Genomic DNA, 22038 nt, shown 5'->3' on the forward strand with positions numbered 1-22038 from the left:
ATCTAATCTTGCACACAAGTCAGAACCCAAGCCACCAAGTCACAAGCCTCGAGTTCTCCAGCCAGCCAGTACTACGTATCACTGAGCATCTGTGCCTGAAAAGTAGTTTTAGAAAATGGGTAAGAACCTATGTCACATGGGTGCGGGTGCAGGTGCGGGTGCGGCACAATTTTAAAAATTTTGGACACGGGGACTCAACTATATATATAAATATTTTTAAAATATATATATATATATATAATAATATATCCGGTGTGCATATATCTATATAAATTTTGGACACTCGGCTCGTGACTCTTCCGAGTTGTCTCAGATCCTAAACTAACTGAGTTAAAATAGTAGTATAACTGGGTTAGAACCAAACTCGGCTGAGTTTATCATTGACTGAATCTTGTCTCAGATCCAGCAAGTATTTAGTCTTAATTGCCGAGTCTTAGCTACCATGGGAATAAAACATCATCAAGGTATTAACTAAAAGCATTAACTAAAAGCATGTTCTTGTAAATGCATTAAACATCTTTTGCTAAAATTCATAATATTAATTAAAAGCATTAAAAGCTTTTAATTTTTCAAAGCTAGATTTGAAAAAGAGAGAGAGAGAGATCTCGGTGGATGAGAAAGAGTTGCTACTCGTGGATGAGAATTTATTAGCTTTTATAAGAGAGAGAACTCGGTGGATGAAAAGTGTTGGTACTAGTGGATGAGAATTTATTAGCTTTTAAGATTGAGAGAGAGAATTAAATGATAATATTTAAGATAAATTTTTTTGGGGCTTATGAGAGAGAGAATTAAATGATAATTAGCTTTTTTCATGCTATATATATATTTTAAAAAAATATATAAAAAGATAATTTTTTTTTGTTTTTTGCCATAAAAATGGACAATTTTGGACTCAGTCAACATTGATCGAGTCTAAAAAAAAGACGGACTCGGCCTCGACTCGTTGACCGAGTCTGACTCGGCGTTGACCAAGTCCGGGCCGTGTCCGAGGCCGCACCCATGTCCGCACCCATGTCAGGGCGTGTCGACTCGGGTGCGACACCTCCCTAGCCGAGTCCGTGTGACATAGGTATGAACCAAAGTCCTAGTACGAATTCCTCTAAAAATCAAACACTAAAGAAAATAACATAAATTAACTCATTTACAAATTCAAGAGGAAATCACAAGCAATAATTTACCAAAAATAACTTACCATTCAAGAATTCAATAATATCATGCTAAATCAAATATTCAGAAATGCATGAAACTAGTGTTGAATAGTAAAAGATGCATGATGAAATGCACATGCATGAATAACTTATTAAGTTATTTATTAGAGTTGCTTTTGCATGCATGTCACTATTAAATGCACATAAATTTAATTTTCATTTTTTCTTAAAACTTGCAGATACTCAAAATGAGGACAATTCTCGAGGTTCAAGGTAGTTTTCAATTATAGCTTAACACACAATTTGTATTTTAATTACTAGGTTCCACATTTGTTCTTCGACCGATATCAGGAATCCTCACCTTCTATCAGAACATTAAGAATCTTCATCTAATGCTGGGACATCAATGAAAATCCTCAACTATTGACGCCACTTTCTTGGTATACCAATAACTACAACTGAGTCAACACCACCACCACCAGACAAAGTGGCTGAAAGCTCCCTAAAATCATGGCTAGGAACATGAACCTCACATCGGGTTCTTAAGGACACAATTGCATACAGAGTTTTAGTATTGTCATGGTCCCCTAAGACCTTTATACAAGATTCCTACACTAAAAGGTACTTCAAGGAAGAGTATAATTATATTGTTTTGGTCTTTTTTACCATTTAATCAATTTCAAGTTCTTTATACAAGAACAATTATGCAAATCCACATGCAATAACAATTTTAGGCCCTTGCTCTAAAATTCAACAGAGTAATTAATTTTAGTTTTAGTATTGTCGTGGTCCCCTAAGACCATTATACAAGATTCCTACACTATAAAAGGTACTTCAAGGAAGAGCATAATTATATTGTTTCGGTCTTTTTTACCATTTAAATCAATTTCAAGTTCTTTGTACAAGAACAATTATGCAAATCCACTTGCAATAACAATTTCGGGCCCTTGCTCTAAAATTCATCAGAGTAATTAATTTTGGAAAACTAATAATTTTCAGAAATCATTATGCAATGCAATAAACAATGTTCAATACCACTAGAGCAATAGATACTCCTGGCCTAAATAGGCCCACATTGGTTCACTCATAACCACTAACATAGTCTCAAAAAGTGATTCATGCCATTGCAAAATTTCAGTGAACATAAAATACAGTTTCACAATTTATGTTCACAATGCATATTCACAACACAAAAAAAATGCACATTTGACCAAGTACATGTTAAATTATGTATATATAAATATATATATATATATATACATATACTTATATATATACATTCGTATATATATATATATAAGTATATATATGTATATATGTATATATACATAATATATTTCTTTTTCTTTTTCTGTACAAACCAAAAACCCGATAAGGGTGTTTTGGTAAATCCACATGTATTTTTTCCTTTTTTTCTTTTTTCTTTCTTTTTCCCCTTTTTCCTTTTTCTTTTTATTTTTTAGTTTTACTTTTGAAGGACCATAAGGGGCCCCACCTATCTAGTCGTTGGGGCCCTAACAGTCATATTTATGACCGTTGGGGCTCCCAACGACTAGAAGGGAGCCCCCCTTTATGGTCTTCCTTTAGCTCTCCTCCTCTATATATAGAGGAGGCTCCCCCTTGTAAATGTATTTGGGTTTTCACCCTTCTCTTCCTCTTTTCAATAATATCCAACTTATGACTTTAAGTCATTTTCTACTTTTGAGAGTTTTGTGTGAGCACTTTTAGTGTTTGTGTTCTTGGCTCTTGTGGTCACTCTTAAAGAGTGCTTTTTGCTCTATTGGTGCTTCCGTCTCTTTTCATAACATGGTATCAGAGCTCGGTTGGTGATTGGGCTTCTCTTTATTATCTTGGAATGTGTGCCTCTCAAATTTTTGAAGAAAGGAAGGATGTTTGGTGCCGATGGAACGTGATTCTAAAGTGGAGCTTTCTTTTAAGCTAAATGGGTCCAACTGTCTCATGTGGGCCTCCGTTATGGAAAATCATCTAAGAGGTAAGAAACTTTGGGGTTTTGTTATGGGAACTACTCCCGAACCCTCTCTTGTTCTCACTAAAATCGAAAATGAGGTTGAAAAAGCTTTAGATGACGATGAGCGCATCAAAGCTATCAATGACCATCAATCCAAAGTTGAGGATTGGGAAAGTAACCATGCCAAAATTTTGGCATGGTTTATGAACAATGTAGACCTTAAAAATTGTGCTAATATTGCCGAATTTAGAAGGGCCAATGCGGCATGGTTTTTCCTTAAGGGTATGTATACCCAAAAGGATCTTGCTCGACAATTTTTTTGTCAAGAAAAAATCCGTTTCACCAAACAAATGGATATGAGTGTTCGGGACTATTTTAGCTCTCTAACCCCTCTTTGGGATGAACTTGCTCTTCTTGAGCCTAAATGGGTGGCTCCGGAAGATATTGAGTTAAGAAGGGAACAAATTGAAAAGAGCACTTTTTTCAATTTCTTCATTGTCTTCGCCCGGAATTTGAACAAGTTAGGGCATCTCTTCTCCATAAAAGCAAAGCCCTACCTATTGAAGACGCCCTTGCCGAAATATGTCAAGAGGAAACTCGACTTGGCTTAAGCGTTAAGAGTGATGAAGTTTTGGCCGTTACTAGGCCCGGATCAAATGTTAAAGCATATAGACCTCATCGCTTTAACAAAAATAGTAATGGGCCTAGAAAGAGAATAATATGCCATTATTGTAATGAACCGGGACACATTAGACCGGTTTGTCCCAAACTTAAGGGAAAAGTAGCCGCGGTTGGAGAAAATTCTCCAAAGAAGGAAGAAGAAAGTACCAAAGAAGGAGATATCAAAGAAACTCTTAATCATATCTCCGAAGTTCTCCAACACCTTCTCAAGACTTCTCCTTCAACATCTGGAGCCTCCATCGCCTACTCTTCATCACCTCAAGGTATGTGGATACTAGACTCTGGTGCTTCTTTTCATATGACATCTCATAAAAACTCTCTTTCAAATGTTTTTTCCGAACCCATGTCCTCCTATGTTTCAACGGCCGATGGAACATCATTGAAAATTGAAAGTATTGGAACACTTGACTTCAAAAATTCTTAAAACTTTTTCGTTCCTAAAGTAAGAATCGTTCAAAAAATTAATTTAAATCTTTTTTCCGTTTCTCAAATCACCGATCATGGATGCCAAGTCTTTTTCTCACCTAAAGATTGCACCGTGCAGGATCTCCAGTCAGGGAAGCTGATTGAGCAAGGCCATAGAAGGGGTGATCTCTATTTTATGGACTTTTTGACTCTTCCATCTAAGTCATCTTGCAATCTTGTAAAAGACAAAAGTATTGAAATTTGGCATGAGAGACTTGGTCATCCAAATTTTATAAAAATGTCTCTTTTTCCGTTTTTGAACAATACTTGTAAAGACAATCACATGACTTGTAAAGATTGCATTTTTGGGAAATCTAAAGCTACTCCATTTCCTCAAAGAAGTTACTTTACCACTCGGCCATTTGAACTTGTTCATTCCGATGTGGGGGACCTTCCCCTATTTTGTCTAAAGGAGGATTTTCGTATTATGTGGTCTTTATTGATGACTTCACTCGATTTACGTGAATTTACTTCCTAAGTCGCAAATCCGAAGTTTTCTCCTTCTTTAAAGAATTTCATGCAATGGTTAAAAATCAATTTTTGGGAAATCTATCTATTCTTAGGTCCGATTCGGGAGGCGAATATATGTCCAATGATTTTCAAAGCTATTTAAAAGAAAATGGAATTTGTCATCAACGTTCTTGTCCCAACACTCCGCAACAAAATGGTCTTGCGGAAAGAAAACATAGACACATAATAGAAACTACAAGAACGTTATTAATTTCAAAAAATATCCCAAAATCATTTTAGGCCGAAGCGGTTCTAACCTCAACATATCTTATCAATTGAACCCCTTCATCCTCTTTGAAAAATCTTTCTCCATTTGAAAAACTTTACAATATGTCTCCTGATTATAAAAAACTAAGAATTTTTGGATGTAAATGCTTTGTTCTAACTCACAAAAATGATAAACTTTCTCCTAGAGCTATTGAATGTATTTTCTTGGGATATGGCGAAAAACAAAAAGGTTATCGATGTTTTGACATACTTAAGAACAAACTTTATATCTCAAAAGATGTCACATTCCTAGAAGAAGAAAATGGTTTTTCGCACCAACCAAATGAAAATATTGATTATTCCTTTTTATTTGACTTGTTCCCTCAAGAAAACATCATAGATGATCATATTGATTCTAGTGAACCTCTTAGTGAAGATCATTTTGAACATCCAAATGATGATCAAAACTTAGAAGAAAATGTTTCAAGACAAATACAAGTCTACTCTAGAAGGAATGAAAGAAATCCTCCTTGTGCCCTTGAAAAATTCTCTCAAAGTGAGTCGATCGAAGAGACCTCTCAAAGAAAATCAAATCGTATTTCCAAAATACCAAATAGATTTGTTTCTTATGATTCTTTTTCTCCTAACTTTCGAGCATGCCTACTTGCTCTTCACTCCTTTCATGAACCATCTCATTACAATGATGCTAAACAATATGCTCATTGGAATGAAGCTATGGAATTAGAACTTAACCCTCTTAAAAGGGTGCAAACTTGAGAAATCATTGATCCTCCCAATGGCAAGAAACCCATTGGATGTAGATGGGTTTTTAAAGTAAAAGCTAAGAGTGATGGTTCATTAGAAAGATATATGGCTAGGTTGGTAGCCAAAGGATCTGCCCAAGAGTATGGGGTAGATTATGATGAAACTTTTGCCCCAGTTGCTCGAATGACTAGTGTTCGAGCTCTTATTGCTATAGCCTCTGTTAAAAAATGGCCAATCTTTCAACTTGATGTCAAAAATGCCTTTTTGAATGGTAATTTAAATGAAGAAGTTTATATGGAACCGCCTCTAGGTTTGAATTTAAATGGAAAGATTTTGAAATTAAAAAAGGCCTTATATGGACTTAAGCAAGCTCCTAAAGCTTGGTATGACAGATTTAGTAATGTATTAATCAATTTAGGTTTTTCTTCTTGCTATACTGACATTGCTCTTTTTGTTAAAAGGACAGGTGACTCCATTATTATGCTTCTGCTGTATGTTGATGATATGATCATCACTGAGAATGACAAAAAGGGCGTAAATGATGTAAAGTCTATGTTAAAAGAAACTTTTGATATGTCTGATCTTGGATATTTGAGATATTTTTTAGGAATTGAAGTGGCTTATTCCGTGTGAGGATACATCCTATCTCAAATGAAATTAGCTGCAGAAATTTGTACCAAATCAGGAATATCTGATGAAAAGAAAGTTGAGACTCCCGAAGTTATCAATGCAAAACTGAGACTTGAAGATGGTGTTCTTCTTGAGGATCCAACCCCCTACCGTCAATTAATCGGATCCCTCACCTATCTATCCATCACACGTCCAGATATAGCTCATGCGGTTCATGCAGCAAGCCAGTTTCAGCATGCACTAACTTCGGTTCATATGGCGGCCGTAATGAGAACTGTGCGATACATAAAAAATACCATCTCCAAGGGACTCTTCTTATCCTATTCATCATCTCTTGAATTAACTGCTTTTACTGATGCTGACTGGGGAGGAAATCCCAATGATCGTATCTCAATTACGGGTCTTTGCATTTTTTTAGGTGAATCTCTCATTTCGTGGAGATGCAAGAAGCAACAGAAGGTTTCACTATCATCTACTGAAGCTAAATATCGGGCTATGACAATGACAACTATGAAAATCGTATGGCTCAGAAGTCTCCTTGGTGACATGAGCGTTCCCATTTCCACTCCCACCAAGCTCTGTTGTGATAACAAAAGTGCGATATACATTGCCAACAATCACACCTTTCATGAGCGGACCAAGCATATCGAAATGGATTGCCATTATGTTCGAAACGAATATCTCAGAGGGACCATCACATTACCATATGTCACTTCAGAATATCAACTGGTTGACTTCTTCACCAAGGCGCTCCCAACTCCACGATTCATGTTTCTTCTTAGCAAACTTTCGGTCTTCTCCCTGTAAAGTTTGAGGGGGCATGTTAAATTATGTATATATAAATATATATATAGATATACTTATATATATACATTCGTATATATATATATAATTATATATATGTATATATGTATATATACATAATATATTTCTTTTTCTTTTTCTGTACAAACCAAAAACCCGATAAGGGTGTTTTGGTAAATCCACATGTATTTTTTCCTTTTTCCTTTTTTTCTTTTTTCTTTCTTTTTCTCCTTTTTCTTTTTTCTTTTTATTTTTAGTTTTACTTTTGAAGGACCATAAGGGGCCCCACCTATCTAGTCGTTGGGGCCCCAACAGTCATATTTATGACTGTTGGGGCTCCCAACGACTAGAAGGGAGCCCCCCTTTATGGTCCTCCTTTAGCTCTCCTCCTCTATATATAGAAGAGGTTCCCCCTTGTAAATGTATTTGGGTTTTCACCCTTCTCTTCCTTTCTTCAATAATATCCAACTTATGACTTTAAGTCATTTTCTACTTTTGAGAGTTTTGTGTGAGCACTTTTAGTGTTTGTGTTCTTGGCTCTTGTGGTCACTCTTAAAGATTGCTTTTTGCTCTATTGGTGCTTCCGTCTCTTTTCATAACAATACATATATATAGAAAGCTTGCAGATCTATCTATTCATGCTCACATTTATGCATATAATCAATAAACATGCAAACAATCTACTCATGATCTCATTTATGCATATCGGGTTTATGCATATGATCAACGATCATGCAAACTTCTATTCATGGTCAGTTTTATGCATATGATCAGTAGACTGCAACTATCTACTTATGATCATATCAAACATGGTGTTTGTCGATTTATGATTAGATCTGATCAACCGACTGAAATATATATATATTTTGGTTAGATTCATGTACATGATCAGCTGACTACAAACTGCATATGATCAACTTTATGTACATGATCGGCTGATAAAATATGTACTTATATTATGATAAGATTCTGTACATGATCAGTTGACTGCAAACTGCATATAATCAGTATCATGTACATGATCGGCTGACAGAATATGCACTTATATTCTGATTAGATTCATGTACATGATCAATTGTCTGCAAACTATATATGATCAGCTTTGTAATACTTGTGCTTTAAAAAAAAATGTTTTGGATCCAGGTTTGATCTAAGCGGATCCAACCCAGATCTAGGTCGACACCCCCTCCCGTGTTATATTTAAACCCCCTCAAGGGGGGTTTTCTTTTTTTAAAACACCCGAACCCCCAACTCACCCCTCCTGACTCCCTCGCCTGCTTCACGCCAGCCCACGAACCCGACGCCCATCCCTGCACCTCGCCAGAGGCCTTGTAACACTCGCATTTTAAAAAAAAAAGTTTTGGATCCAGGTTGGATCCGAATGGATTCGGGTGTAATACCCGTAGAAAAAAGGGTAGTTTTATGCATTATGGGCATATGATCCATATAATAATTGTGGGTGAGTTGGGTTTGGACCCACGTTGGAGCCAAATGGACCCAGCCAGTGGATCCGACATTTCAATGCCGACCCGGATCCACTTGGATCCCTTAATATAGGTTGACCCGGATCCATACGGATCCAGATCGCTCGGATACAGCGTCGCAGGTCGCGGGACCTGGACCCGGACCCAATATTTTTAAATAGGGCTCGATTACAAGAATCGTGCCTAGGGCACGATTCTTGCAGAGCGTTAAGAAGGTAAGGGGAGGGGGTTACAGAGGAGAGAAAAGGTGGGGTTCGGTTCGACAAAGGGAGAAGGAGGGTAAGGTCTCGCCCTCTCACTTCTCATCTCTCTCTCTCTCTCATCGTCGCCTGTAAATGGCGTGCGATGCTCAGAACACCCCAACAAGGAAGCCTCCCTGCGTGCGACAGAGCCTCCATGCCTGTTCTCTCTGGTACACTCTTCGACCTCTCCTCCTCGGCATGCGATGGTGCTGACAACGCCGGACGTCCATCGACACCGGTTCCCTCACAGTGGAGCAATCGATGCCGACGACCTCCCAACCGCGGCAACCACCTCCTCCATGTAATGAGACAAGGTACAATGGAACAATAGGGAAACAAACACAGCCCCAACAAAGGGCTTTAATAAACTCACTTAAAGTTGGTCACTAATGGACCAAATACAATCTCAAAAGAGATAAAAATACCAAACAACACAAGAGGCATACAAGCCTATAAAATGGGAAAAACTCTAGAGAAAACCCTCAAATGCTTCTAAAAGCATTGAGGAATAACAAGGGAGTGAGGCTCTATTTATAGAGCCTCACTCCAACACATGGGAGGCAGTCCAACGTCTAGTTGGACTGCTGCCCAACAGTCATATTTTGACTGTTGTGCACAACAGTCATAAATATGACTGTTGTGCCTAAGCTGTATGGTAGTTTATTTATTATAATGTTAAATTACATTTCAGTCCCTAGTGGACTGTACTATATGATAAAAGACAAAAATACCCTTATCGGGTATTTGGATACAATTTTATTTTTAACACTCCTCAAACTTACGGGGAAATCACCGAAAGTTTGCTAAGAAGATACAAAAATTGAGGTAGTGGAAGAGCTTTGGTGAAGAAGTCTGCAATCTGAAATTCGGACTGGACATATGGCAATGTAATGGTCCCCTTCAAATATTCTTCGCGAACATAGTGACAATCCATCTCAATGTGTTTTGTTCGCTCGTAAAATGTGTGATTGCTGGCTATATAGATGACACTTTTATTATCACAGCATAGCTTTGAAGGTTCTGAGACATCAACACCCATATCGGAAAGTAGTGCTCTCATCCACACAACTTCAGTGGTTGTGGTAGCCATTGCCCTGTACTGAGCTTCCGTAGAGGATAAAGACACTTTCTGTTGTTTTTTGCATCGCCAATTAATGAGAGAATCACCTAAAAACACACAAAAGCCAGTAGTTGAGTGATGATTATTGGGATCTCCTCCCCAGTCAGAATCAGTGTAAGAAATAAGACTTAAAGATGAGGAAGAGGATAATAATAGTCATTTAGATATAGTTTTCTTGATATATCGAACTATTCTTAATACTGCACTCATGTGGACGGTTGTGGGTGCATGTTGAAATTGACTTGCAGAATGTACGACATGCGCAATATCTGGTCTTGTAATGTACAGGTACATCAACGATCAAATAAGTTGTCGATAAGGGGTTGGATCATCTAATAATACTCCATCTTCAGCTCGCATTTTCGCATTTATTACTTCAGGAGTATCAGCATATTTTGTGTCCGTGATTCCTGAACGCTCAACAATTTCAGCTGCAAACTTGATTTGAGATAAAATATATCCTCTTGGTGAGTAGGCTACTTCAATTCCTAAAAAGTATCTCAAAAAACCAAGATCAGTCATATCAAAAGATTTTTTAAGCAAAATTTTAATATCTTCAATTTTCTTTTGATCATTCCCTGTGATGATCATATCATCAACATACAAAAGAAGAATGATCAATGAGGTACCTGTAGATCTCACAAAAAGAGCAGTGTCAGTGTAACAAGATTTAAATCCAAGTTTTAATATCGTACCACTGAACCGATCATACCATGCTTTAGGGGCTTGTTTAAGCTCGTATAGGGCTTTTTGAAGACGAAGGACCATGCCTTTTTCAATAGATAGACCAGGGGGAGGATCCATATATATTTTTTCATTTAAGTTTCCGTTCAAAAATGCATTTTTAACATCTAACTGATATATCGGCCATTTTCGAATGGATGCTATAGCAACTAGAGTTCTAACTGTAGTCATACGAGCTACTGGGGCAAAGGTTTCTTCATAATCTATATCATATTCTTGAGAATATTCTTTTGCAACAAGTCTTGCTTTATATCTCTCAAGAGACCTGTCACTTTTTGTTTTAATTTTAAACACCCATCTACACCCTATTGTCTTCTTTCCGATAGGAAGAGGTTGAATTGCCCAAGTGTGAGCCTTGTGTAATGCATCTAATTCAATTTTCATGGCTTCAACCCATTCGTTTATATTTTTGGCCTCGTTATAGTTGGATGGTTTATGATAGGAATGAATGGCTAGAAGACATGCCCTGTAGTTTGGTAAGAAGGATTCATATGAGACAAACCTACTTGGAGGCCTATGTGTTCGTTCTGACCTTCTAACACTAGTTTCTTCAGTATTTGTTAATTGATTATATCTGTCAAGGGCACATGGATGCTCCCCAGTATTTCGTCTAGAGTATTGAAGAAGATCTTGAGATGGTTCACTACTTGAGTCATTAATAGACTCGAAGGTTTCAATATCATTACTAATACCTTTATTGGGTAACAAGTCAAATAAGAAAGCATACTCGGATTCTTTCTTAGGAACTTCAAAATCAAATCCACTATCATTTTCTAGAAAGGTAACATTTCTAGATACATAGAGTTTATCATTTGTTTTATCATAACATCGATATCCTTTTTTATTATCAGCATAACCAAGAAAGACACATTTTATGGCTTTAGGAGAGAGTTTGCTATATTTTTCAAGAAGCACGAAGCATTTACAACCAAATACCCTTAGCCTTTTTAAATCAGGAGAAATTTTAAAGAGTTTTTCAATAGGAGATTTGTTTTCCAAAGTTTGAGAAGCATTCTATTTATCAGATAGACTGCGGTTAGGGCAGCTTCAGCCCAAAATTGCTTTGGAATTTCTTTTGAAATAAGTAGGGTTCTAGTAGTTTCAATGATATGACGATGTTTTCTTTCAGAAATCCCATTTTGTTGAGGTGTCCTAGGGCATGATTTTTGATGCACAATTCCATGATTTTTTATATATAATTGAAATTCATTTGAAAGAAACTCTCCCCCAGAGTCGGAGCGAAAGACTTTAATATTTGTTTTAAATTGATTTTTAACAAGATTATGAAAGTTTTTAAAACATGAAAAATTTCGGATTTGAGTTTTAGAAAGTAAATCCAAGTATGTCTACTAAAATCATCTATAAATGTAACATAGTACGAATAACCACCTTTTGACATAACAGGGGCGGGACCCCACACATCCGAATGCACTAATTCAAAAATTTTATGTGTCACAGAGGTTCTAGACCCAAAATGTATCATTTGCATTTTTTCAAGTATACAATCTTCACATACAAAATTTTATCTTTATAAAATTTTTCCAAAAATGGAAAAGAGATAATTTGGATATACTTGGGTGTCCTAATCTTTTATGCCAAAGATCTATATTAATGTCTTTGACATGATTACAAAACGAGTATTTTGGTAAACACAGGAAATCCATGTAGTAAAGGTCTCCTCGTCTATGGCCTTGCCCAATCAGCTTCCCTGACTGGTGATCCTGCACCCAACACGCCTTAGATGAGAAAAATACTTTACAACCATAGTCAACAATTTGAGAGACCGAAAAAAGATTCAAATCCAGTTTGGGAATGACTCTCACTTTTGGAACAAAGAATTTTTTTGAAATATCATCAAGGTTTCCTAAGCTTTTTACTTTTAAAGAGGTACCATCGACAGTTGACACACATGAAAAATATGATTTAGTGCAATCAGATAATAGAGACTCATTATGAGTCATGTGGAAAGAAGCACCTGAGTCTAGAATCCAAGAGGTCTTACCTGGAGGAGACGAGGAAGAGATGGCAGCTCCGGATGTAGAAGGTGTAGCCTTAAGAAGTTGTGAGACGGCTTCTGCTTTTTGAGCAAGATTTAATTCATTGAAACTGCCCCCTTTTCTTGATTCTTGAGGTTCTTCACTTAAGGCGGCCACCTTTTTAAATTTGGGACATTCCGGTCTTATATGTCTGGGTTCCTTACAATGATGATAAATAATTTTTCCTTTGTATCCTCCCTTGTATCCTCTTCCATTGTGTCCTTCTCCATTGAACTTCTTCTCAAAGTGAGGTGGTTTATATGTTTTCACAAAATTTCCAGGCCTTGCCATACCAAGGACCTCATCATTAGACTTGTGCATTCCAAGTCTTGTCTCTTCTTGACAAATTTGAGCAAGGGCCTCACTTATAGAAGGAGAAGTGGTCCTATGAAGTAAGGAAGATCTTACTTGCTCAAATTCCGGTCGAAGGCCATAAAGAAAGGAGAAAAGATTTTCTCTTTCGATTTGGGTCCTTCTCATATCAATAGCCGAACCTTCCCATTTTGGTTCCAACATGACTAATTCATCCCACATAGGAGATAAGATACCGTAAAAATCTATTACACTTTTATCTCCTTGTTTTGAATTACGTACCTTATCTTGGAGATAATAAAGTCTAGCCATATCCTTTTGGATAAAAGTACTTCTTAAAAAGCTCCATGCGTCACATGCCTTCTTGAATTTGATGATATTGGTGGCGATCTTGAACTCCATGGTATTCATAAACCATGAGAGTATTTGTGCATTGCTTGTCTCCCAATCTTCCAATTTATTTTGGAATTCTTCCAAGGATTTTTCTTTTTCTTCTTCGGACAAGGCTTTGACTTGATCTCCTTCTCTTCTAGTCAATTTGAGTTGTGGTTCACTAGTAGAACCACTAACAAAACCCCACAATTTTTTTCCTTTGATATGATTCTCCATAGTCGTCGCCCACATCAAGTAGTTGTTTTCATTGAGTTTGTAGGTGATGACGGTGGCGAACTCTCTTTCTCCCATAATGAATACTTGAGTTTAGACTAGAGGAGATAGGGAATGATCAATGATCGAAGAACACTTCCTTCACGAGATTCTCCTTCTTTCAAGGACCTCGCTCTGATACCATGTAATGAGACAAGGTACAATGGAACAATAGGGAAACAAACACAATGCCAACAAAGGGCTTTAATAAACTCACTTAAAGTTGGTCACTAATGGACCAAATACAATCTCAAAAGAGATAAAAATACCAAACAGCACAAGAGGCATACAAGCCTATAAGATGGGAAAAACTCTAGAGAAAACCCTCAAATGCTTCTAAAAGCATTGAGGAATAACAAGGGATCCTCACTCCAACACATGGGAGGCAGTCCAGCTCTTTGAACTGCCTTCCAACAGTCAATATTATGACTGTTGGGTGGCAGTCCAACGTCTAGTTGGACTGCTGCCCAACAGTCATATTTTGACTGTTGTGCACAACAGTCATATTTTGACTGTTGTGCACAATAGTCATAAATATGACTGTTGTGCCTAAGCTGTATGGTAGTTTATTTATTATAATGTTAAATTACATTTCAGTCCCTAGTGGACTATACTATATGATAAAAGACAAAAATACCCTTATCGAGTATTTGGATACAATTTTATTTTTAACACTCCAGTCGTCGGAAAATGTAGGATTTCTGCACTTTTCTTGTTTAGTGTTGATTGTATCCTGTGTGTGTTGTGGGTCGGTCAAGAAAGCAAGACATTGGGTGCTCGGTCATTCTTGATAGGGTTCTTGGCTACCGGAAAAACGCAGGCCCGTGAGTTGGTGTTTTCGATAGTCGTGATTTCCGATTTGGGGGTTTTCCTATTTAAACCCTAACCTGAAAAACCCTCAAATCAAAATCGATGGGGGGTTTGGCTGAGGTATTGGATGGCCAGCCGTGAGGAAGGGGGGGGGGATTTTTCGATTCTTGGTGTCGGATTTGGGGATTTTCCTATTTTTGGATTCGATAAACTGAATGAGGAAGGGGGGGTTTCTGGAGATATGATTTACTCAGAGATCTTGGTTCATAGATGGTATGGTTGGGAATTTAGTTGTTATAGAAATCTTTATGTTTCAGATCTTCACGTTAAAGTGAGTTAAAATCTTGATTTGGTTTCTTGTTTTAATTTCTGTGATATTCAGTTTATCCGATTAAATTCTGTTAGGTGTCTATGTAAACCCCGTGTTGTTGTGATACACATATGAAAAAAAAATCAAGGGGCTATATTGTAGCTGTATATGTCAAGTGATGTCCATTCTATCTGGTGTAATTCTATTAGTTGTATGTTGATCATATTTGTTTCTTGATCAAATTAGTTTTTCTTGATCAAACCCTGTTTCTTGATGAACTGCATGGGAAAATTCCACATCTGATTTTAATCTTTAAGCAAATCTGTATATGTTTTATTGCTTATCTAATCTCGTTTGAGAATAAAAAAGATACATTATTAAGCCTACCTTCTTGATTGATGAGTTGTGTGGATGCACTTAAGATCAGTGTTATTTTTCTTATATACCCTATTAGCAGTTAATTCTAATAGTGGACATTAGCTGTATGTAAGAAATTATTTCAGTTCATGAATGACCTGAATATTGGCACATTTGGAGCTGGTATCAGATCTGATCTTATTTTGGTTGTGACTGATTATTGAATCTGGCTGAAGAAGTAACATGTTATCTGTTTTCTTTAAAATTAGTTTGATTAGATACTGTACTCTTATGCATAAAATGTTATATTTCTTTTAAATTCCACCGAGGTGTGTTTCTGAACTTATTCTGTGTTTAACTGCATTCTATATTGGACAGTTGTCAGCAAAAAGATAGTTTACCACAAATTTCAGGATAGCTTAATTGCTATTTAGCTGAAAATAAATCGATTAGAACAAAATCTTAAGTTATATGATACTTTTGTTAACAAGAGCAACTGAGTCATATTTATCAGATAGATAACTATGATGGGTACTCATGTTTAGTATATGGGGAGCAATGGATATAACATATGACAAGAAAATTTTGGGACTTAGTTGGATGTTTAGCTAGGAGGATAGCGGGTTCGGGATTGGTAAGCCTGATCATCGTCCCTAGCATGTGCTAAAGCTGACACTTTTGCCCGGCGAATAAGTGAAATGTTATCTTAGCATTTCATTGTACTGGTTGTGCATTTATGAATGAGGTCATGGCTCGGTTAGTGATATTTTTGATGAGCGTGTGTAATTTATGTGCACACTCATACACTTAAAGGAGATATGCATTGGTTAATACACATATGTGATGTAGGTAACACCCATAGTAAGGATGCATATGACTGGGAAATGGCATGCTTATGATTGGGTTTGTATTTACATGAGTGCACATGCATTTGGCACATGTTAGCATGCTTTATAGTTTGTAACATGTGAGGTAATTGATGTCTAATAATATGTCATGGCAAAGTTGTTTTGATATAGGCGCATACATGATATGAATGCGTGCAACCCTGAAGTTTCAATTGTTGAATCTGGGTTATGTTCATGTGTGTGGATGTTAACACATGAAAAGGTTTCCTGTGCCTATATTGATGGGACATGTTTATTTATCGTGCATTTATGGATTTGTTTTGAGTACATGTGCATACACGAAATCGATGTGTGTTTAGCATGTAAAATCAGGTATAAATGTCCTTATGTGCTTATGGATGATGGATGAATGCTTGTGTGTTAAGTGATTACATGAAAGCACTTACACATGGATAAATCGATGTGTGTTTAGCATGTAAAATCAGGTATAAATGTCCTTATGTGCTTATGGATGATGTATGAATGCATGTGTTAAGTGATTACATGAAAGCACTTACACATGGATGGTCACACATGCATATGACTGTGGAAGCTCATGCACATTGTTAAAATGGTATGAATGAATGTGCATTTGGAATCATGTTGGTATTATTGCATACATTGCAAGTTGTTATGATTTTTACATACGATGCATCGATGGTCTAGATAAATCATCACAAATCTGGAGAGCCTTGAGCTTGGGTTTGCTTTTTCTTTAATTGTTTAAATGCATCACAAAAATCATACTTTATATTATTGTTCTATATTACACTGTTCGATGTGTTTCCACGGGCTGGAGTCTCATAATGGTTCTCGCAGGGGTTCTCATCTGGAGTATGAGAATCTTAGAGATCCGGTCTTGGGGAGACTGTGAGGATACAAAAACTCCGTGTGCTGTAATTTTGTCCTTTGAACCCGATATTGAAGTTTTTTCTCCTGGCCACGGTTTTAGGGTGAGTCTGCCACTTTACCCGGGAGTGGTGTGTTGGTCACAACTGTGAGTTTGTTTATGGTACCAAGGAAGTGACACTTGTGGGCGTGGAGTGTCCCTTGTGTCCCCGACATTAGATGTGGAGGTCTAATGTTCCGAAGGTGATTCGGTCGAGGGCTAAGTTGGAACCCAGTAATAAAATACAAATTGTGTGCTAAGCTACCCTGAGAACCTACTTGACCTCGGGGTTTGTACCCGTTTGGTGTATCCGCGAGCAATGATAATTAAAAAGAGGAACTTAAATTGTATGCATTTAATAGGGCATGCATATGGAAAGGGAAACTTAAGGAAAGATAATAAGATGATCCATGCATTACACATAAGTCATGCATTTTCCTGTTATACATTAGAACATGCATATGTTATCTGTTTTCTTAATTGTTATATGTCTGGTGGATGCCTGATGTTTAACTTTCAATGTATGTTAAATGTCTTGTTGTACTAAAATTGTGCATTATGGTATGATTTAATGTTTCTTTATGCATAATGGATGTGCCTTGTGGTGTGAATGCGTACCTGAATTATGAATTGTCATAATTGCATTTCTCTGAATAATTGTGTGGATTCATATTGTGGTGGTGGGATATATATAAATGCTACTATTAATGTTACCTGTCAGTTAACTTCTGATAAATTGTTGACTGTCATAGTATAGACCTTCGTTTATTTTTTGTATATACTGAACATTATACTTGACACCCATATCAGATACTGGATTCATGATGTACCACATTAAAAGTTACAGATTTCCTACTTAGACAGTTGTAGTCTAATTCCTATAAATTTTAAGTGAAGAATTGGAGTTAGGAGCGGCTGCGGGATGAGGTTTCGATCGGGATTTTGGATTTATTGTTCCAAGAATAGTAAGAGGACTCTGATCTTAATTTTCATTGATCTTGAAATGAAAAGAATGTTTTGGTCTTGCTTCACCTGTAATGTTCTGGAATGCTTGGCCCTATGGTACGACTGGTTTCCGCTGTGTTGAAATTTTTTTTTTCTCAAAAATTTGGGTTAAGATTTCGGGGTGTTACACCGGGTCCACACAACCCCCCTCCCCGTGATCTATTTAAACCCCTCGCAAGGGGTTTTTCATTTTAAAAAGGCACTGCGACCCAATGAGATCCTTTCTCTGTGTAAGGCAACCAGAACCCCCGACCCTCCCGATTCTCGCAGGAGCATCGCCGGGGGCGGTGCTCTCTCTCTCTCTCTCCCCGTCTTCTTCCCCCTTGTTGACATCCCCTGCGCTTCCCCCCTCTCCTTTCACCTCTCGCTCGCCGAAGAGAAGAAGAGAAAAAGTAAAATAGAGAGGGGAAGTCCTCTCTCATTAAAGAGAGAGAGAGAGCTCCCAATGGCTAGAATTCTAGCCATTGGGAGCAAGTCAAACTAGCTTTGACTTGACTCCCATATATATTATATATATATTTACAATATATATAAAATATATTATTATATATATTATGTATATTATTACAATATTTGCATTATATATATTAAACAATATATATATATATATATATATTACATTAATCTTAACAAGATGTACACATAGCAAACACTCTTCCTTTTTGCTTCAACTGCATTGTCTAACACTCTATATTTTATATTATCCATTATACATATATTACTGTAGAGTATGGACTCTGAAGTCTGAACCTATAGATTAGATGTATAATATAACATAGTTCCATAACTGCTGACTAGTGTCCAGGTCTGGTAGTAGTATTACCTGTATATTATTTTGGCAACTTGTGTTTCTGTTGTGCCTGACTCTTCCTAGGTCTCATACAATCTGTTAGGAGTATTAGGTTGTACATAATCTATTAAACCGTACTTGATCACTGCTTAATTCTATGTTATAACTTTATTGTGCAGAACCGAAAGGACAACTTCTATTGATTAATGGAAGGACGGAAGATGAAGTTTCTAGAAGTTTGGAAAGGGTGTTGCTTACAATGCGAATAACGACCTCAGAACCTAAGGTACATGAGTTGCCACTCCTTACCTATCAAATAGGCTTGTAAACCATTTTTTTTCTTGCATTACCAAAATCATTGGATGTGAATGGGCAATACCAATTAACTGGTTCTATGATGCTAAAATAAGGGATGCTTTGACAGTCATTACATATAGATGTCAACAAGTTCACCAATTTTTGTTACCCATTACAGTTCAGATTTCAGAATCAAATGGTATATTATTTGTAGATAGCACCACTTATGATGTTTCAATAAACTTGTAACCTTGGAATTACTTAAGTAGATTAGATAGTCTTCAAAAATCACAACTCTTTAGAAAGACACCCATAATTTTGCAAATAAACCCTTTTTGGTGCCGTTCAAGATAAAACACTATCCTGTTTGTGCCCTGAGATTTTGTGCACATGAAGCACATTAAATTTGCATACAATTTATAGCCAATTAAGTGTGCCAGTTCATGGTTTTGCAGGTTTCTTATGATTATCATTTAGTCTTGGTATTTTCTTCTAGCAGGATGTTGCTTTTGTTATTGATGGTTGGGCCCTTGAGATAGCACTTAAGCATAAACGTGTAGCTTTTGCTGAATTGGCTGTGTTGTCAAGAACTGCTGTTTGTTGCCGCGTTACACCATCACAAAAGGCTCAGGTAAACTGGTCCGTTCTTTTATCCAAGTTCTGCCCATTTTCTCACAGTGCTTCCTCTTGCCTTTGTATCTATTGGTACACAGGGTGGCCTTTCCGGGATTAAAATCATGACACTTTCTTAAACTCTGAAGTGGGAATATTCTTGTTCAGAATGAAAATAATTATGTGAACCAAAAAGTTCAGCACAAGGTTTTACATTGAGCACTAACCTATTTTTATTCATGTCATCCCTGTGAAAGTATCTTCAACAAGATACTTTAGTCGATAACACAACAACCTTAAGAATAAATGTGTGAACATACACACCCAAGAACACTTGTGCACAACAAACACAACACACCGAATCACAAATGTGCACTTGCACCCATAAGTTTCATAAACACTAAAGAGGTTTGGCTATAATCCCAAATCCCTTAGAGAAATACAAGAGGAGCTGCCCATATAAATAGGGCTTGGAGGAGGCCTTGGGAGGGGCTCCACATAGTCGTTGGAGCCCCTCTAACGGTCACAAATGTGACCGTTGGAGGGGTCCAACGACTAGTGGGTTGGGCCCCTCCCAATGCATGTACAATGCATTAAATGCAAAAAACAAAAATACAAAAAGAAAAAGAAAAAAGAAAATACAAAAAAAACATATTCTTGAAAAAGAATATGTGTAAAATTCCTAAACTACCCTTACTATGACTATATATATTTTATATATATAATTGGTAAATACATATACATATATTATATATATATGTATATGTATTACCTTATATATATAAAATATATATACGAAATTACAAGTTTGATTACATAATTTAACACCCCCCCTCAAACTTAGGGCAAGATGACCGATAGTTTGCCAAGAAGGAAGTTGAACCGCGGAGCGCACAGGGCTTTAGTAAAGAAATCGGCCAACTGATATTCGGACGTGACATAAGGAAGGTCGATAACTCCTCGGAAATATGCTTCACGAACATAGTGACAGTCCATTTCGATGTGTTTTGTCCGCTCATGAAAGGTGTGGTTCTTTGCAATGTAGATTGCACTTTTGTTGTCGCAGCATAGCTTGGTGGGTCCTTCAATTCTGATCCCCATGTCTTCTAGCAGTTGGTGAATCCAAACAATCTCCATGGTAGTAGTGGCCATGGCACGATATTCAGTTTCAGTTGAGGAGAGCGACACCTTTTGTTGCTTCTTGCATCTCCACGAAATTAGTGAGTCTCCTAAGAACACACAAAAACCAGTGGTGGAGTGACGGTTATTTGGGTCACCTCCCCAATCTGAGTCAGTATAAGCAATCAATTTTAAATCAGAGGAAGAGGACAGAAAAACTCCCTTATTTAGAGTACCCTTTATGTATCTTACGACCCGTAAGATGGCACTCATGTGAACGGATGTAGGCGCATGCTGAAATTGACTTGCAGTATGGACTGCATGAGATATATCTGGTCTGGTAATACTCTGATACATCAGGGACCCTACAAGCTGTCTGTAAGGTGTAAGATCCAATAGGGGAACTCCATCATCAATTTTCATCTTTGCTCCTACTACCGCAGGAGTTTCACACAGCTTCTCATCTGTAATACCTGACCTGTCAATGATCTCAGAAGCAAGCTTAGTTTGAGATAAGAAATATCCTCGAAGAGAGTATGCCACTTCAATTCCCAAAAAATAAGTTAAAAAACCCAAGTCAGACATTTCAAATTTATCTTTTAAGATAGATTTTATACTTTTAACCCCGTTAGAATCACTCTCAGTGATGAGCATGTCATCAACATACAGAAGTAAAATAACAATCCCTGCATTGGATTTTCTAACAAATAGAGCAGTGTCAGTAAAACAAGAGGAAAAACCATTCTCAATCATAACAGAGTTAAATCTATCATACCAAGCCTTGGGAGCTTGTTTTAGGCCATAGAGTGCTTTCTGAAGACGAAGCACCTTTCCCTTAGGAGTCTCCATTCCAGGAGGAGCATCCATGTAGACTTCTTCGCTTAAATCGCCATTTAAAAAGGCATTTTTCACATCTATTTGATAGATGTTCCATTTGTTGATAGAGGCAACGGTTATAAGACATCGAACAGTGACCATACGAGCTACAGGAGCAAAAGTTTCTTCATAGTCAATACCATATTCTTGACTATATCCTTTTGCAACCAAGCGAGCTTTATACCTTTCAAGGGATCCATCACTTTTAGTTTTTACTTTGAAAACCCATCTGCACCCTATTGTTTTCTTGCCTTTAGGAAGATTTTGGAATTCTCAGGTTTTGGCTCTTCTCAGAGCCTCAAGTTCATTGTCCATGGCATTAAT

General features: G+C 37.1%; 1 protein-coding gene across 2 annotated transcripts in view; it reads left to right on the plus strand.

Moving 5' to 3' along the window:
• Positions 1-22038, plus strand: part of LOC149834557 (phospholipid-transporting ATPase 2-like) — a 220273-nt gene that overhangs the window by 149230 nt on the left and 49005 nt on the right. The window contains exons 17-18 of one of the 2 annotated variants that reach the window (XM_090011481.1): positions 18990-19096; positions 19604-19738. In XM_090011481.1, the coding sequence (XP_089867607.1) occupies positions 18990-19096; positions 19604-19738 (242 nt within the window). The remainder of the gene's footprint in view (positions 1-18989; positions 19097-19603; positions 19739-22038) is intronic. The other variant, XM_090011482.1, reaches the window with a different exon arrangement.

Source organism: Nuphar pumila, chromosome 6 (genome assembly GCF_984573655.1).
Source record: "Nuphar pumila chromosome 6, dmNupPumi1.hap1.1, whole genome shotgun sequence".
Taxonomy (NCBI): domain Eukaryota; kingdom Viridiplantae; phylum Streptophyta; class Magnoliopsida; order Nymphaeales; family Nymphaeaceae; genus Nuphar; species Nuphar pumila.